Source organism: Solanum tuberosum, unplaced genomic scaffold, assembly GCF_000226075.1.
Source record: "Solanum tuberosum cultivar DM 1-3 516 R44 unplaced genomic scaffold, SolTub_3.0 scf00057, whole genome shotgun sequence".
NCBI lineage: Eukaryota > Viridiplantae > Streptophyta > Magnoliopsida > Solanales > Solanaceae > Solanum > Solanum tuberosum.
In genome coordinates, this window is record NW_006238984.1 from 1,484,555 (window position 1) to 1,502,269 (window position 17,715).

The following is a 17,715-nucleotide window of genomic DNA, read 5'->3' on the forward strand; positions in this document are numbered from 1 at the left end:
TGTTCAACACTTACAACATCATATTGATACAACAAGCTCCCTACACAAGATTTGTTAGCTAGCGTAGCTCCCCCATGATTTCATAAAGATATATCTGTTCCCTGAATCAGTAGACTTAAGCAACTTTCAGCCTCTTCTGTGTTTTACAAGTATCTGGATTGAATGACAGAAAATTCTATAAACCTACTTAACTAACTACATGAATATATTTTCGAACACAACTACCCAACACTCCAATCTTTTCAGCTTAAATGATAGGCATTATTAAGCCCTATTTTTGGTTTTACAGTCTTGTTAGAATGTATGTATGTGCATCTACACTAAAGTTTGTTTTTTATTTTTATGCTCTTTTTTGAATGAAGTCTAGCAATTTCTATTTTTAGAGTACCATTCAAAATAGTGATAAATTTCATCATTCTAATGCACCTACCAAGTTTATCCTAAAATAAAAATAACTAAGTTGGTTCAAGGAGACTATCCTTTTCTGAAAAACACCAAAAATATAAATTGAGGAACCCAACATACAAATAATAATAAAAAATAATACAACAATGTATATCTAACAAGATATCAAAAGATGCAATATATCAATTCGGCCCAAAACATTCAAATAGAAATCTAAAATTTAACTGTATTAACAACCTAAAAGTGAAACGACGACTCGCCGAAGTTGAAGAGTGAATAAGATGACCATCACCAAAGGTGATAGACTTGGATAAAAAATGAAGGCTTAAAAGGTGAACACTGGTAATCAACAATCCGCTGAATGTGAAAGGCAGACGTGAACAAGTTCACCAACTGAGGTTCAAACTCTTGAAGCCCGAAGTAAAAGAAAGGCGAGCTAAGGAATAGACGGTGATCCACCGATCGTGTTTGGCAAGCCCAAAAAATGTTGTTGCATTTGTCACACAGTAAAGTTTGGGCCAAATTTTTGGAAACTATAAATAGCCCAAAGGAGAGAGAAAGTAGTGAGATTTTTTGGAGTGCTTTTTAGAGAGATCATTTTGCAGAGAATAGTTTTTGTGTTTGAGAGTTTGTATGAGACTTCTTTCCTTGTGAAAAACATCTTTAATTTTGGGGTTTTAAATTTCATTCTTGAAATTGACAATTGGAAGTTGAAATCAAAGTGGGTATTGATTATAATTGCTTAATTTCATTACATCCATGCTGATACGTCCCAATTTACACTTCACTTAAGAAGTATAAAATGGTTGAAGTCAACTATAGAAATCAACAAGAGTTGAGATCGGTCCCATAGGGAATGGAGAAGAAATAAGTCTACTAGTTCTTCTGGTCAGTTGTGGTTGTTATTTCCAGATATAAAAATGCTTATAGTAAATTGAGTTTGACTTAGTGTTAAGGTAACCAATTGTAACTAGAATCCAATAGTAACAGTGACAGGTGACAGTTTCAAGGTTTTGATTATCGATTACAATAAACTAGGATCGTGTTCCCCATGACATTGGAATAAAACTCAGATTTCTTACAAATAACGGTTGTTCGATTCAAGGCGCATTTACTAGAAAGCTAAGAACACCTAAACGCTTTTCATCCCTATTAGGTGAATATCACTCATCACTGGGGGTGTCAAAAGAATATGAAAAACCGGCCGAATCGATCGAACCGAACCAATTTATGTTATTTTTTCAATAAAATCGTGGATTTTATTTAAGTGTATAACTATCCCGAACAATTGGGATGATTTTTTTAATTTATGAAAAAAACCGAAAAATTCCCAAACCAAATCGAACCGAATCGAATAACCTTACACATATGTAAATATATTTTATATATTAACAATATGTTATATTTAATATATAAATATATTTAATAATAATTTTTAAATATAAATATAACATAGGTCCTAGGGCTCTAGTGCTAAACAACTTTGGGTCTTTGCTCTTTAATTAACATTTACTTAATTAAGTTTAAAATTAAAAGATATTGTAATAGATACTCTATCAAACAATACAACAAAATCTATTAAATGTTTAAGATCAAACAATACAGCAACAAGGTTTTACATTTTTGTCTTCGTGATGAAGAATTAAAGTGTTTCTTCAAGAACATATTTACGAAAGAAATACTTTAATAGTAGTATGTTTTGAAGTGATATTTTAAAAGTAAAAAAAAAACAAAAATTAACCAAACCGTACTGAAGAGAAACCAATATGATTGCGATGATTTTAAAAATAAAATTTTAGTTATATATTATAAAACAACTGAAAAATTAGAATGGTATAATTTTTTAAAAATAACCGACCGAACTGTACCATTGACACCCTAACTTCTTATGTTCTGGCACTTGATACAATTCTTTGAATGGAAGGAACCTTGTATTTAGAAACAAGAAAATAATTTTTCAAGAAAGTGTGAAAATAACTCATGGGAGTGGGAAATTTACAAAAAATTAGGTGTCTTGTACTGTATTAATTTCCCACTGTACAATCAATTAACACAAAAATGAAAGAAGAAAAAGCTAATTAACTGATTTTACAGCATACATTTTGTCAACTCTCTCTTGAATAACGACTGGTCTCCTCTGCAACTTTCGACCACTCTTGTCCAATTCTCTCCGTATAAGCCACCTGTTACATTCATGGGAAAGCAGAGAATTTACTCTTTCCATATTTTCAAAGCATAGTGAAATCCACTATGTATACCATCCATCACAAGTTTTAAAATTCACGACAAGCAATAGAAAGAGTATGAGATACATATTAGCTTAAGGAAGAAAAATAAAGTAGTTCTCAGTTCCTAGTGTTGGTAATTCATCAGAAGCAATAGTAGTAAGAGTCCCGGATATTAGCTACAGAAAGAAAAGGAATGAAGTTCTCAATTAAAAGCAAGGACATTATCTAAAGTGATCCAGGGAACCAGTCAATCTGCTAGGACTAAAGCTAATCAGTTAAGTTTCTTTTACCATTTTAGTAGAAACAGATGATGCATTTCCAAAACTCCAGAGAGATCATAGGTCTCCTGACATAGTCTTGAGACAACTTCCCCCCGTATGAATTTAAAGCTCACCTCACCCGCTTTAAGGACATCAATCATAATAGGGCGTAAATATTACGTATATCTGAGATTGTATTTTAGCAAAGAACATAGGCATTCAGAGTTGACTGCTACAACAATGGGCTTATTTATTGCAATGGCTTGAAAAGAAGCCAATTTGATCATCCTGCAACGTTCTTTGGTTCGCATATAGACATGTGCCTCATCAGGTGAGGTTCTCGTTTCATCCTAAAATCCTTAGTCTCAATGTGTTTCTCCATGATTGTAGCTTTGCATTGACTGGGGAAGGGGGTAGTAGGTGGCATGCTATGTAAAATAATAAGTTTCTTTGATTTGAATTTTTAAAACTATTAATTATATTCCGTACCCGTAAGTATCTCAAATAAAAATCTATATAAAAAAATTAATCACATCGGATTAATTAAAGAAGTACAAAAGTTTAAATAATTATAATAAATAATAATTATGGAACTGACATTTTACTAAATTAAGATTAATGGATGAATTTAGTTTTTAAGTAATCATTACATGACCAAAGCGAGCCAACTGTTATGTTACACCGGATTAGTCTAGCCCGAGCTTTGACTGAGCCAAGCTAAATATAGGGCAAGCCAAGCCGGCTCAGCCCTATGCCCAGCCTAAATCATACAGCTATCACTATTTTGCAGCTATCATCAAATCCTTCAATGGATTTCCCTTCCCTGTTTCTTTCACCCATTTTGTCTACTTCAATTTAAAAACCCTTAAGAGAGGTGGAGATAAGGTTAAGCTTACTTACACTGCTACTACCAAGAAACAAGAAACGGAACCTCAATGTAACAATGTATCCAAAAGAGAAACCAGTCATATGAACAAGGAAGTACCTGATTAGTTACGAATCCTTTCAACATGTTCACAAAGTCAACATGCCTTTCTCTATTTATTCGATCTATCTCACTTCGATTATTTTCCTGCAATCAGAAAAATAATTTCTACAAGGGCTCTCAATATAGAACAATAAATAAGAACACACTAACTGAAATTACTTAAAAGTCAGAAATATTGAGATTACTAATTTCACAAAAATATCAAGAAGCAAAGGATCAAAAACATAAAATTTCTTAGAGAAATCCACATCAACAAGATGATAAAAAGAAACCATATAAGCATATCCACTTGGAAAGCTGAAAATTAAAATTATGGCTGGCGCCTGCAATTGCATGAATGCAAAGATAAGCCTAGCCTAGCAGTCCAGCTAACATAGCCAAACTGCGCTTAAATGAAAATAACTCTACTTATAACACTCTTTAAGTTAGTTCAGGACGATTACGAAAAAGGAATTAAACTAATTCCACTTCTACTTTACCATATAGTTCATGTACAACAGATGTTAGTTCGATCTTTCGCAGGCTGACTGCCAAGACAAACTCAAGGTAGCTTAAGAAAATTGATTTGATGATTGTACTACTACCGTGAAATGTACATTCTCTCCACCTTCTCATAGTTCTAATGCTTTCTCTATTTTTGAAGTATCGCCTCTCCAATATCACTGTCAGATCGAACCGTCCTCTCTCTCTCTCTAATAGGGCTTTCATCTCGACACCCCCCCCTTCACTGTTGTAATGATTCCCAGGTCATTTTTGTGTTTATGCATGTTGTTAGTGGCATGGCTTCAGTTTTAATCAATTTTGACGATTCCATCAGCTCCGAAAGGGTAACTTTAGGCTAGTAGCATGGTCGGCACAACTCCCAAGGCTTTCAGTGCGAGTTTGTGCGATTAGGCATTTTAACTTTCAAGTTAAGGCCTAAGTTTGACTTCAATCAACATTCTGAGTAAACGAGCTCGGATGAGAATTTTCTCAGCGCGGTTAGCTCCGGGATATTGAGTTTTGTCTAGAACGACTCTTCGTTTGGATTTTGAGGATTTCGGGCTAATTTCGAGCCCCCCTTGTGGATTTTGGCTTAAAATGGAGTTGGGTGTGGGACCCGTATTCTGTCAAGACGACCTTGTATGAAAGTTTTGACTGCTTCATTGAGTTCGGAATGTCGTTTTTGATTGGTTTGCATATTTTGTTTGTGTACAGGTTCCGAACCAATCCCGAACCCCAGGTGGAGCCTCCGAGTGGAGCCTAAGTTCTGGTGCCCGAGGGACTTTGCTAAAAAAAATTGGTGCCTGAGTTCTGGTGCAGCTGCTCTTGCGCCCATGGGTTCGCTTAAGCGAATGCTGCTTTTGCGACCATGGCTACGCTTAAGCGAGGCCAGCCAATTAGGAGGTTGTCGCTAAAGCGACCCTGAGTTCACTTTCGCGGCCCTCACTTTTGCGGACAGGGTTCGCTTAAGTGAGGCCCGCCTCTTTGAGGCCTGTCGCTCAAGCGACATTAGTGGCCGCTTAAGTGGTCATCGACCAGTCTTTTAATTAAGACTTGGTCACGAATTCAGTTTTTTGTTGAATATTGATTTGGCGATTTCTCCCTTTCGAGCTTCGATTTCACTGATTTGAAGTCTTGAGTGATTGTTAGGAGCGTGGCTACTTGGGTTTGTGATCAAAAGCTATTGAAGAACCTCCATTTGAGGTGAATTTGTGTCTTTGGGCAGCCTTTGGCTTATTTGTTGTTGGAATTGCATGCTTAATTGTGTGTTGGCTGTTTTGGGCCTTGGATTGTGTTCTATTTTGGAAAACAAGTTCGGGGCATAGTTTAGGACCTCTTGATGGAGTCAATTTTGGAAATTTCAACGCGGGTCCCACAATTCATGTTTGACTCCAAAATTGGTTTGTTTTCGTTTTATATGATTTTGAGGTCTAAACGACCGTACTAACGTTGTGATCCTATTCTTGATAGCGTGGCAGCGTTCGGAGGCTGTTCGAAAAGGAAAAGCTCCAACTTTGTGATTGGAGCGCGCGCAGTCGACCAATAGGTAGATTGAGTTGGGTTGCGTAAATTCATGAGGATTAGTGTGAATTGGGGGCGGGTACCTAGTTATTCTTGCTTTTTCTCTTAGAAACCATATTTTAGGGTTGATCGCCACTGTTTCGAGGGTAGTACCATGCTAGTTTGGGTTTTATGGGTGTAGTCGCATGTTGTTGAATTACTTGCGTTGTTACTTGTTATTTGGAGCATGTTTGGCCTTAGTTTAGGATAGACCAATGTTGCCTTAGACTCGCGAGCCTTGTAGCCTTGTTATCGTCTCCGACGTTTGGCCAGACTAGTTCCTTGTAGACTGGAATAGCAGACTTTAGTCTGATAGTATGAGCCTTAGTTTAGGCGTTTGCACGGCTTTGTAGACCTTCTGTCGTCTCTCCCTATCTCTGCGGCTCCAATGTGTTGCCGGAGGGTTGTGTTTTCGTGGCTACTTGAGAGTGGGCTGTTCTGGGCTTGGAGCCTCCTGTGGATGCTTGTGGGTGGACGTCGTTCCACGATGATTTAGTCATGATATTTGAATCCTCTTCAGAGTCTACACGCCCTTGTCACTCTTGCTAGCTGGGTTGGGAGTTGACAGGACACTATGATTATTTTTAGTTTGAGGTCGTTATCTCTAGTCCGAGGCTGATGTTGATGGTTTGAGGCAGTTATTCCCCGTTCGAGGCTGATTCTTTACGGTTCGAGGCTGTCACCTCTAGTTAGAGGCCATCACATGGGGTTCGAGGCCCGATATACACTTATTGGAGCTGTATTTGAGGCATTTCACTCTTGTAGTCATAGTTATTCAGTGTACATGTCGGGATTATGGGGGACTACTCGGGTTTTATTTAAACTTGCGCACGAGGGTACTTCTGGGCTTATAGGGCACAGTTAGGTTTAATTTAGTTGTATATATTTACTTTCGGTATGCTTATGTGCTTTCTTTCTTTTTGAAATTGAACTTGTGTGCTTTCTTTCTTATCCGCTTGACTTGTTTGTGTCTAGATTCTATGTTTTCTGATTGTTTTTACCTTTCATGCCCTGTTGGCCTGTGATACCTGCTGATGCTACACTGCATCTTTTCATGATGCAGGTCCTAGTACCAGCTTCCAGCGGTGATCGTTCATGCCATCTTTTGTAGCTTGGAGATATCAGAGACGAGGGTGAGCACTTGACGTCCTGGATCAGCCAGTCTCCTTCTATATATATGTTAGCCAGTCTTTTGCCTCTGACACGGCTTGTTGTGGTCCACTTTTGAGACTTGTAATTGTTCATATTAGACAGCTCTATACTCGTGACTTATAAGTTCCGAGAGGGTTTCTATTGTACATAGTTTTTGGTTTGCTTCCGTCTCTATCTTTTCTTATAGCTAGTGTTATTTTTTAGATAGTTCTACCCTTGTACTCATTACATGTCGTTCTGGGTACGGGCTAGCTTACATACTGGTGGGTTATAGTAGGTGTCATCATGACTCGGAAAGTCAGGTCGTGACGTCCGTCCACCTATCTCACTGGCAGAGTCCTCTCGATGCTCTCACCCCGTTCCTTCACTCGCTTGTTTCTCTTACAGGCCTATAGGAGTTGACAACTCTAGGGCTTTCTTAGTTTGGTTTTGTGAAACCACCTCTTTACAGGTGTTAGTGACAGACTTTTCAGTGGCAACAAAAACACAACTCCGGCGCCGATGCAATTCAGCGACTCAAATGATGCGCAGTTTGGCAAACGACGACCCATGTAGCATCTTCCCATATTCCATTTTCCAAATAGTAGTCTACACTACTAGGTTCTGGCTCTTCCCTTTTCACATCTCTAGCAAAAAATTTAGGGCTTGGGAAATTGTATTGTGTTTATGTTCTGTTTCTCGCTGTTTCAGTTCTGCTATCTTTCCCCCTTATCTTCCGATCTCTCTTGTGTCGATTCGGCTGTTCTATTTCCCTCTGTTTTTGGCCTGACTTGTTTTCTTGTCATGATCTTCTAGTACGAATTCCTGAATTACTGAACTTGTGGTTGGCGATTTTCCGCTCAATTATATGCCTAGTATACTGGTTCTACTACTTGAGTGTATTTCTCGTTTTCTTCAAGATTTGTTGCGCAAAAACAGATTCAGGTTGGCTTTTGTTATATTTTCATTTGACATATTCTATTATTGGGCCTTCCCCTTGTCTTGTTTCATTCGACCAATATTTGTTTGCATTTGTCCTTGTTTGCCTCTGTTCAGTTTGTATATGCTTCCTTGCCTTTATTCTGATTTCTAGTATAGTGTCAAATGATGCAAAATTGAGAAAAGTATAGAGAGAGAAATGCTCCCAGGCACGATTCTCGAAGACAGCCTAGTCTGAACTAAAATCGATCTGGGGACTTATTCTCCAGCACATATGGCCGGAATCACATCATCAGGGGTAAACAGCATTTACTACAATGCAGGGTTTAAATCATACGAAATCACTAGATGTAAAGGTGGTACAGATTCCTGGTACGAATGGACTGAGAGTAGCAGAAAATTAGTGAGAAGGGTGAAGATTAGCATTAAAGTTTTGCGGTGGTTGGTATCAATATTTATTGAGGCATCCAAGGTACAAGGGAAAGTTATTAGGAGATGGAAACTCAAGGAACACTTTGCAGAGTTTTACTGCTCTCTTAAATACAACGAGAATGGCAGATTTGTCAGTTTTATTGCTATCCAAGGTCAGAACAAGTCTATAATTATTACACCGGAAGCTTCATACATGGGGGGATGGAGTAATATCGTCCACAAAATAGCCAAGTTCATCTATGAACCCAACTTGCAACCAAAGCCCCAAGTTAACATGGGCAAACAATCGAACACATCTTATAGGGAGGCAGTCCAAAGCAGCAGGTGGATGACGGATTCCATGAAGAGAGCGAAGTTACATGTGAAGGAGGCTCACATAGAAGTCACAAGCGGAGCACCGCTGGCAGAAACAGATCTTCTCAATAGATGCATCGTTGGAAGATTCCAGGACATACTACAGGAGACCCCAGCTTTAAACGACGTAAGAAGATGGGCCTGCAACACTTGGAAGTCAGCCATAGGAGTCAATGTTTTTGCCATGAATGACGGCCAATTTCTGTTTGAATTCCCATCAAGAGTAGCAGCAGAACATGTCATGTCGGGGGTATGGGTATGGAAGAAGATGAACCTAAGCTTGTACTGGTGGAAGCCAACCACTGGATGCTGGCCAGATGAAGTAAAAAGAGATTGGGTCTGGATAAGAGTCATGGGATTACCTTTGAGCTTATGGTCATCGAGTATCTTCAAACAAATCGGCGACCAATGCGGCGGATTTATTGAAACAGAGGAAGAAACAAAGCTCAAAAATCACCTTCACTGGGCTCGTATAAAAGTGAAGGGTGACGGGGAAAAGGTTCCGAGGGAGGTGAAGATTTCCAGCGACGGCTACACCTACAAAGTTCCGATCTGGTGCGAGGCACCGGTGACCGTCAGAAAAGTGGAGACGAGGAGAGAGAATGAAGATAGAGAACCGCTGGGTAAAGAAGTTTCAAAACCTAGTACGATGGAGAAACCAACAGTTTACACCACAGCACGTGAGCACATCGACAGCTGGAGAACTTTTGAATTGGGAGTCACGTGACCAGGCACGTGACCGCAGCTGGAAAGGAAAAGGGCAACTTCATGCAGTAGCAGGCCAAATAAGCGAGAGAGAAAATCAGGGCCCAAAAAAGCTTAGGCCAACAAGGTTTAAACAAAAGAAAGCAGTCAAGAAGCCCAAAGACTAGACTTAGTAAGTGTTGAAATAATGGCAAATCTTTCTCAAACAAAGACGCAGAATAGATTCAAAAAATCTGGACAACCTGGAGGTGGAGGAGAGAAATTTCATGCTTCGCGAACAAGAGGAGACAATACAGGAGGAGGGGGAGAACACAATCACCGTGGCGAAAGCTACAAACATGGAAAAACAAATAATGGCTATATCACAACTGAATGGGCAGAATGATAGTAATACGGAGATCACAGAGGATGCTGTACCGCTGATGATTCAGCTGCCATTAGAAGACAATTTTAATTCAAAAAGTTCTCCACTTTGGATTAAGCAACACATACTCAAATTGAGCACTGAATTTGGGGTAGATTTTAGAGGATGTGAGGAGAAAGCAGAGGAGCTCTTTATGAAAATTGATAATAACAAGCAAGGGAACAAGGGGGGCAAGGGAGAAGTCACAACAAACAAAAAGAAAGGAGCAAACGAATTGAAAAGCCTGGAACTGGATACAAAGTTCATGAGCTTTGGCACTAGAAGTAGAAGGGGTACCTGGCAATAGAAAAATAATGAAGCTAAACATAGTGTCATGGAATATAAGGGGGATGAACTGTGCTAGAAAGAGGGAAGTGATCAAAAATATTATGAAGAACAGGAAGGCAGATGTAGTATGTTTCCAAGAAACAAAGGTGGAAGGGGAGATTGAAAATATTGTGAAGGAAGTATGGAGGAATAAATGGGTGAATTATGCACAGTTAGGAGCCAGTGGAACCAGGGGAAGCATCGTTATTATGTGGGACAAAAGGGAGTGGGAAGGAGAAATTAGCAGTGTAGGGATGTACTCTGTCACCTGTAGCTTCACAGGGAGATGTCAAGATTTCAGCTGGCACCTCACACGTGTCTATGCTCCAAATATTTCTGGCGCTTTGATTTGCTTTGATACACTAGCTTAAGCATGTTTTGGCCATATTCATTTCTCAATCACCATTGATGTCCAGGAGATACTTTGTTGATGCAGATATGGCCTCCTAAAAGTGTTAAAGATTCAGGATCACGCTTCCATACAAAGTTGAAAGAAGCTATTATGCAGGTAATGTGTTGTCAGTTATAAGTGTGTCTCCCCGCCCCTTTTTTTTTTTTCCTAGTCATTTAGTTATTGGGGTATTCTTGCTTTGTCATGATTATGAAGAATAACACCTTGACACATTCATACTTCAAACTCGTGTTCTGACTATGCCATACTTTTGGAAATGATTTTAGTGACGCATGTTTATCACTTTTTGTGTTTATGTGCTTCTTTGAGCCGAAGAAAACAATATAAAGTAGAATACTATGGTTTTGATCCAGACCTTCATTATGCTGCTTAAACACTTTCCATTGGTGTTACTTCTTAAGTTCTGAATTTCTAGTTGTCTCCTTGTTGAGGTGCACTTTTGCTAGGATGTGACAGCTAAGGTGAATGTTTATTGACATGATGGGCATTGAACAATCAAACTGTGATTTTATATTCCTTTACCAAGAGAAGTTTGGTGGGTGTTTCCTTTTTATTTTTTATTTTTTTATCAGGTAAATATATTTTCATTTATAAACATGGCTAAAATGTCGTATAAGGGTAAACCAAAAGGTAAAGAATCTACAAAATGATATGATTCTCTACAAACTCCACCCAATCATCTATACAACAAGGAACTTTATGTGAGCACCAAAGAAAATAAGTGAACGGAGACTACTCCTTAACTGGGAGAAAATAGACTCTTAATCCTTCAAAAACTCTCCTATTTAACTCTCTCCAAACAACCCACAGTAATGCAAGTGGAATCACGTTGCAAGCCCTTCGTCTTCTCCTCCTTCTGCTCTTCTAGCTGAACATCAACTCTTTCACAGTTTTTGGCATTGCCTATATAGTGTCAAACCACCTAAACATATCCCACCATACCTCATGGTTAGCCCGCATGGAGAAGAAGATGATCCATGTCCTCACTCGTCTTCTTAAACTTGTAACACCAATTGACGGAAACAACCTTTTGCTTTCTAAGATTTCCCGCAGTCAAAATCACCCCTCTAGCGGCTAGCCAAGTGAAAGAAACACTCCTTCCTCGGCACCTTTTGGCATCCATGTCGTATTACATGGAAAAACATACTCCTCTCTAACCAACAGGTTCATATAGGAGTTCACAAAGAACTCTCCATTGATACTAAAGACCCACCACCAAACGTGTGGTTTATCAACCAGATTGACCTGCCCATTGAGTAAGGCAATCAATCACTAAAACAGGCACTTCCCAATCATGAAATTCCCTTCGAAATCACCAGTCCCAAAAAAGACTCTCCACCTTGTGTCCCCTTAATATGTTGTATTATCGAATTTCTTTGGCAAGATATTCTGCACAATCTCTGGAATTTCCTTGTTACTTTGTTTACTTTTCCTTTTGGTCATGGAGGTTTGTTTTAGCTGTTCCATATCATGACTATGGTTAGTTGGCTTGATGAAATTTTGTTTAGAGTAGTATTCAGTTGCAAGTAGGTTTAATCTTCTGAAGCATGTTATTTTCTTAATAAGGGTTGACAAATAAATGCATGGTGGACTTTTGATTAGACAGGCACCGTACTGCTGGTGAAATGTACTGTATTTATCTTTAAGTGGTTCAGAAAAAATGTCATTGTGAAGCAATGACAGAGCAAATGTTGATCCTAAGAGTAATATTCATCATCTTTGAAGCAGTCTCTGGATTACATATCAATTGGGGGAAGAGTTTCATTTATCCCATAAATGAAGTGGCTCAGGTGGAGAGTCTGGCAGGGGTTTTGGGTGGTAGGGTAGGGGAACTACCAACCATATACCTAGGTATGCCATTGGGGGGAAAGAGCAAATCTATAGGGATCTGGAATGGAGTGATAGAAAAATGTGAAAAGAAGCTTACCAACTGGAAGAGCCAGTATCTGTCTAGGGGAGTTAGATTAACCATGGTTAATAGTGTGCTAGATGCAATACCTGCTTATATGATGTCTGTGTTCCCAGCACCAGACAATGTCATACAGAGGATAGATGCTTTGAGAAGAAGTTTTTTTGGCAGGGAAATGAAGATAAAAAGAAGTTTCATCTAAATGGGAAGAGGTCATAAAAATAAGAAAGAGGGGGGACTTGGGATCAGGAACATGAAGAAACAAACAAAAGCCTAATGCTAAAATGGCTTTGGAAGTTTATGACAGGAGAGAATATGCTATGGAGAGAGGCGATCAGGGCAAAATATGAAATGGAGAATAGGTGGATGCCATTTTTGAGAGACCGAATCAAGTCTGGATAAGAGTAGTGGGACTCCCTCTCCATTTGTGGTCCCAAAAAGTTTTCCGTGAGATCGGAAATCTCTGTGGAGGCTGGATCCGTACGGAAGAAGAGACAGAATTACGTAATCACCTCAAATGGGCTAGGCTGAAGGTGCGAGGAGATGGCGAGTCGATTCCGAGCACAGTGGAGCTGACCTACGGAGATTTGACATTCAAAGTGCAAATATGGGTGGAGACACCGGCTAGAGTGATCTCCGATGAACGGAGACGAATACCCATTAATACCCAACGGTCTGAAGAAGTGTCCAGTCAAAAGGGGGAAGACAGCCTTTTAGGGTTTACAGAAGTGACTGGCCACGTGGGGTCCTCGTATGATCCAAAAATTTCAAAATGGCCAGCTGGCCCAGCACGTGATATCACATGTACACCAAGGGCCCACCACTCTAGTCTTCCTAAGAAATCAATCTTAGTAAATAAGGGGAAAAAATTGGGCCCAGATATTCTGGCCCAATCCATTTCAAATGGGCTGCCTGCAGAAAATTCTTTCTCTCGTTTGTTGGACCCATTTGTGGTGGAATTAGAGGCCAACTTAATTACCTCTTCCTCCACTACCCCACATCAGGCAGAAGAGCTCGTAACAGCGCAGGGGTTATCTTTGAGAGAGGAAGAAATCTTGAAGGAGAAGAGAGGAGCAGAAACAGTGATGGGGAATATTGTAGATACCTCAGAGATTCTCTGGCAGCAGGCCAGCACATGCATACAAGGAAGCAACCCTCAAAGCACTGAAGTAGTCAGTACCAGTTTGATTCCGTTTGAAGAAGCCGTGCCGCTAAATCAACTCAGCCCAGAAGAAGGGGATGATCCAGAATTTGATGTCCCTATCTGGATCCATCAGAACATAAACAAACTGGCCAAGGAATTTGGAGTGGACATCAAGGGGTGTAAAGATGAAGCTCTATCATTATTCATGAAGATTGACGGTATGAGGAAAATCAACAAAGATAATGGGGCAAACACCAGTACAGCAACACCAATAATAAAAGGGTCTAAAGAATTGAAAAGCTTAGAGTGTGGAAGCAATTTCAGAAGCAATGGCACAAGAAGCAAAGGGGGATATACCGTTCCAAGTTCCCAATGACAGTGAAGATAATCACATGGAATGTGAGAGGCCTTAACCAGGCAAACAAGAGGTGTGTTATCAAGAATCTAATTCATGAATGGAAAGCAGATGTGTATTGCTTCCAAGAAACTAAGATTGAGGGGGATATCAGTAACATTGTAAAAGATTTGTGGGCTAATAGAGGAGTAAAGTTCTGTCAACTTGAAGCTAGTGGGACTAGAGGGGGCATTCTAATTCTATGGGATGGGAAAGTCTGGGAGGGAGCTATCAGCAGTGTAGGAGCCTATTCTATATCTTGCCAGTTTACAGGCAAGAATCAAGAATTCACCTGGCTCCTGACTGGTGTCTATGCTCCTAACAATAGAGAAGAAAGAGAAGAAGTCTGGTGGGAGGTTGGATCAGCGAGAGGTCTGGTCAATGGGCCCTGGGTGGTTTGTGGAGACTTTAACACAGTCCGATATCCTTCAGAGAAGAAGAACTGCGGCAGAATATCAAAAGCAATGAACGATTTTTCTGAATTCATTATGGACCTGAATCTGCTGGACCCTCAACTAGCAGGTGGTAAATATACTCGGAGGAAAGGGGACAGACATGATGTTGCGGCTAGATTAGACAGATTCCTAGTGTCTAATGAATGGGATGAAGGCTTCAAAAACATTAAGCAATCAGTTCTACCGAAAGTAACATCTGATCACACTCCGATTATGTTGCAATGTGGGAACTGGGAGCTTGCGAAATCTTACTTCAAATTCAAAAATTGGTGGTTACATACAGAGGGTTTCTTGGAAAGGGTCAAGGAGTGGTGGACTTCCTTGACATGTGAAGGAAGACCTGACTTTATTCTAGCTTCCAAACTAAAGGCTTTAAAAAACAAACTAAGGGACTGGAGCAAGTCTGGTCAGGGTAATCTAGCCTTGCAAAAACAGAGTATACTCAGTCAACTTGCTGAACTTGAGGAAACACAGGACCAGAGAATTCTCAATGTGGAGGAGATACACTCAAAGGCTGAACTTCTCTTAGAGTTTGAGAACATTGCCAAGTATGAGGAGATATCATGGAGACAAAGGTCAAGGGTTAATTGGTTGAAGCAAGGTGACAATAACACTAAATTCTTCCATAGAACTGCCAATGCACACAAAAGGTATAACTCTATTGATGAGTTAAATGTGAATGGGGAAGCAGTCAAGAGTCCAGAAGTTATAAAGAAAGCGATAGTGGATTTCTATCGGGAATTGTACACTGAAACTGAGACCTGGAGACCCTCAGGCAATTGCAGGGGAGGACAAATAATTTCTGAAGAAGATAATCTTATGCTTCAAAAGGAATTCGAGGACCAAGAGATATGGGAGAGTGTAAAACTTTGTGCCGGAGACAAGGCACCTGGGCCTGATGGTTATACCATGGCTTTCTTTACTCACTGTTGGGAAGTCATAGGAGGAGAAGTTATCAATGCTGTTAAGAATTTCCATGAGAGATGTGTTTTTGAGAAAAGCTTCAACTCAACTTATGTTGCCTTGATTCCCAAAAAGATAGGTGCAAAGGAACTTACTGACTTCAGACCAATCAGCCTAATTGGTAGTGTTTACAAGATCATTTCTAAGCTTCTTACTGAGAGACTCAAAAAGGTGATGCATAAACTAGTGGACACTCAACAGTTGGCCTTCATTAAAGGTAGGCAAATAATGGATGCCATCCTCATGGCAAACGAGTGTGTGGATTCTAGAACCAGAAGCAATGCTCCAGGAATTCTCTGCAAGCTGGACATACAGAAGGCATATGATCACTTAAATTGGCAGTTTTTGTGGGAAACTCTTGATAAAAGAGGTTTTGGTGGTAGATGGCTAAGATGGATGAAATTTTGCATTCAAACTGTCAAATACTCAGCTCTTATCAATGGCTCACCTACAGGCTTCTTCTCTGCTCAAAGAGGCCTAAGGCAAGGTGACCCTCTATCACCTTTTCTGTTCATCATTGCAATGGAAGGGCTAAGTGATATGCTGAAAACTGCTCGAGAGAACCTTTGGTTAAAGGGATTCAAAATATCAAACTGAGTGGGATGCAAACTGGAGATCACCCATTTACAATACGCAGATGATACTCTCATATTTTGTGATGCCAATAAAGAACAACTCAGGATGCTAAGGGTGATTTTTATTCTCTTTGAAGCTGTATCAGGACTTCATATAAATTGGAATAAGAGCTTCTTATTTGCAGTTAATGTAGTTCCTGACCTATCCTCTCTGGCTAGGACCCTTGGTGGAAGAATTGGTGACCTCCCTACGACTTATCTGGGGATGCCTCTGGGAGCTAACAGCAGGTCTCTAGGTATTTGGAATGGGGTGATTGAAAAGTGTGAAAGAAGACTAGTGAATTGGAAGAGTCAATATCTTTCCCTAGGGGGAAGACTAACACTTATTAATAGTGTCTTGGATTCTATGCCTAGTTATATGATGTCCCTTTTCCCTATCCCTGATGGAGTAATTGATAGATTGGATGCTCTAAGAAGGAACTTTCTATGGGAAGGCAACAGCGAGACAAAAAAATTTCACTTGGTTAAATGGGCAGCCTTGATTGGGAATAAACAAGTTGGAGGTCTAGGGGTGAGAAACTTGAAGACTCAGAACCAATGTCTACTAATGAAATGGCTCTGGAGACTAGCCTCCACTGAACAAGCCTTGTGGAAGGAGGTGATTCAGGCAAAATATGAAATGGAAGATCATTGGTCAACTAGCATGGTGACCAACACTTATGGATCTAGCCTTTGGAGAACCATAAGGAACCTATGGCCAAAACTTAGAGGGAATTGCAAAATCAAAATTGGAAATGGTGTGAAGGTCTCATTTTGGGAAGATAGCTGGTTGGAACAAGGTCCCTTAAAAACACTCTTCCCTGATGTGTTCATCCTCAACCAACAACAGAGGGCTACTGTGGCAGAGGTTTGGTCAAACCAAGGATGGAATCTGAGCTTTAGAAGACCTTTCAATGATTGGGAGATCCAGAGAGTAGTAGAATGTAACACCCCGTATTCTACGTGTATGTAACATCCCGTATTAATGAATATGCTTGTACTATTCTTGTGATACTTGACATAGCCTTATAGTATAGGCGAGGGACCATGTTTCTTATATGATTAGAGTTGGTTTAAACTAGCTCGGAAGGTGATGTGATGTCTTGCACGTTTCAGCATGTGTACTGCAAGTTAACTCCAACGGGAGTATTTAAACTCGAGATAATAAGGTGGTAATTGAGCTTAAAGTTGAAAGTTAAGTGCTAAGTTAAGGCAAAAGGGATTAATATTTACAAAATGGAATAAAATAAGTGAGCTGCTTGCTTGACTTAACTAAGCTAGAGGTGACAAGTAGGTGCATCACCTACTTTGACTTATTGACCAGTCCAAAGGACCAAGTAGGTGCATCACCTACTTTAGCTACATGGATCTAGTTAAAAAGGCCAAGGATTATGGATCATATTTGTGCCTATGCTAATGGACTCACTTGAGGCCCAAATAAAGTTTAAAAAAATGGAAAATGAAACTAAAGCCCAGCAGCCAAATCTACCAAGGCCCAATATATTTAAGCCCAAGTGAAAAGCAAGTAGGTGAATCACCTAGTTTGACCTTTTGATGTACATAAGCAGGTGCATCACCTACTTGACCAATTAGTGGCTAAAAATGGACC

At 39.8% G+C, this 17,715-nt stretch overlaps 1 protein-coding gene across 2 annotated transcripts in view; it reads right to left on the reverse strand.

The window, feature by feature from the left end:
- Positions 1-2,343: 2,343 nt before the first annotated feature.
- LOC102581838 (sorting nexin 2B) overlaps positions 2,344-17,715 on the reverse strand; it is a 35,674-nt gene continuing 20,302 nt past the window's right edge. Inside the window, exons 4-5 of one of the 2 annotated variants that reach the window (XM_006344542.2) lie at positions 3,879-3,965; positions 2,344-2,588 (exon numbers count right to left, since the gene is read on the reverse strand). In XM_006344542.2, the coding sequence (XP_006344604.1) occupies positions 2,511-2,588; positions 3,879-3,965 (165 nt within the window). In that variant the 3' untranslated portion in view covers positions 2,344-2,510. Of the gene's footprint in view, positions 2,589-3,878; positions 3,987-17,715 lie in introns of those variants that run through there. The other variant, XM_015307482.1, reaches the window with a different exon arrangement.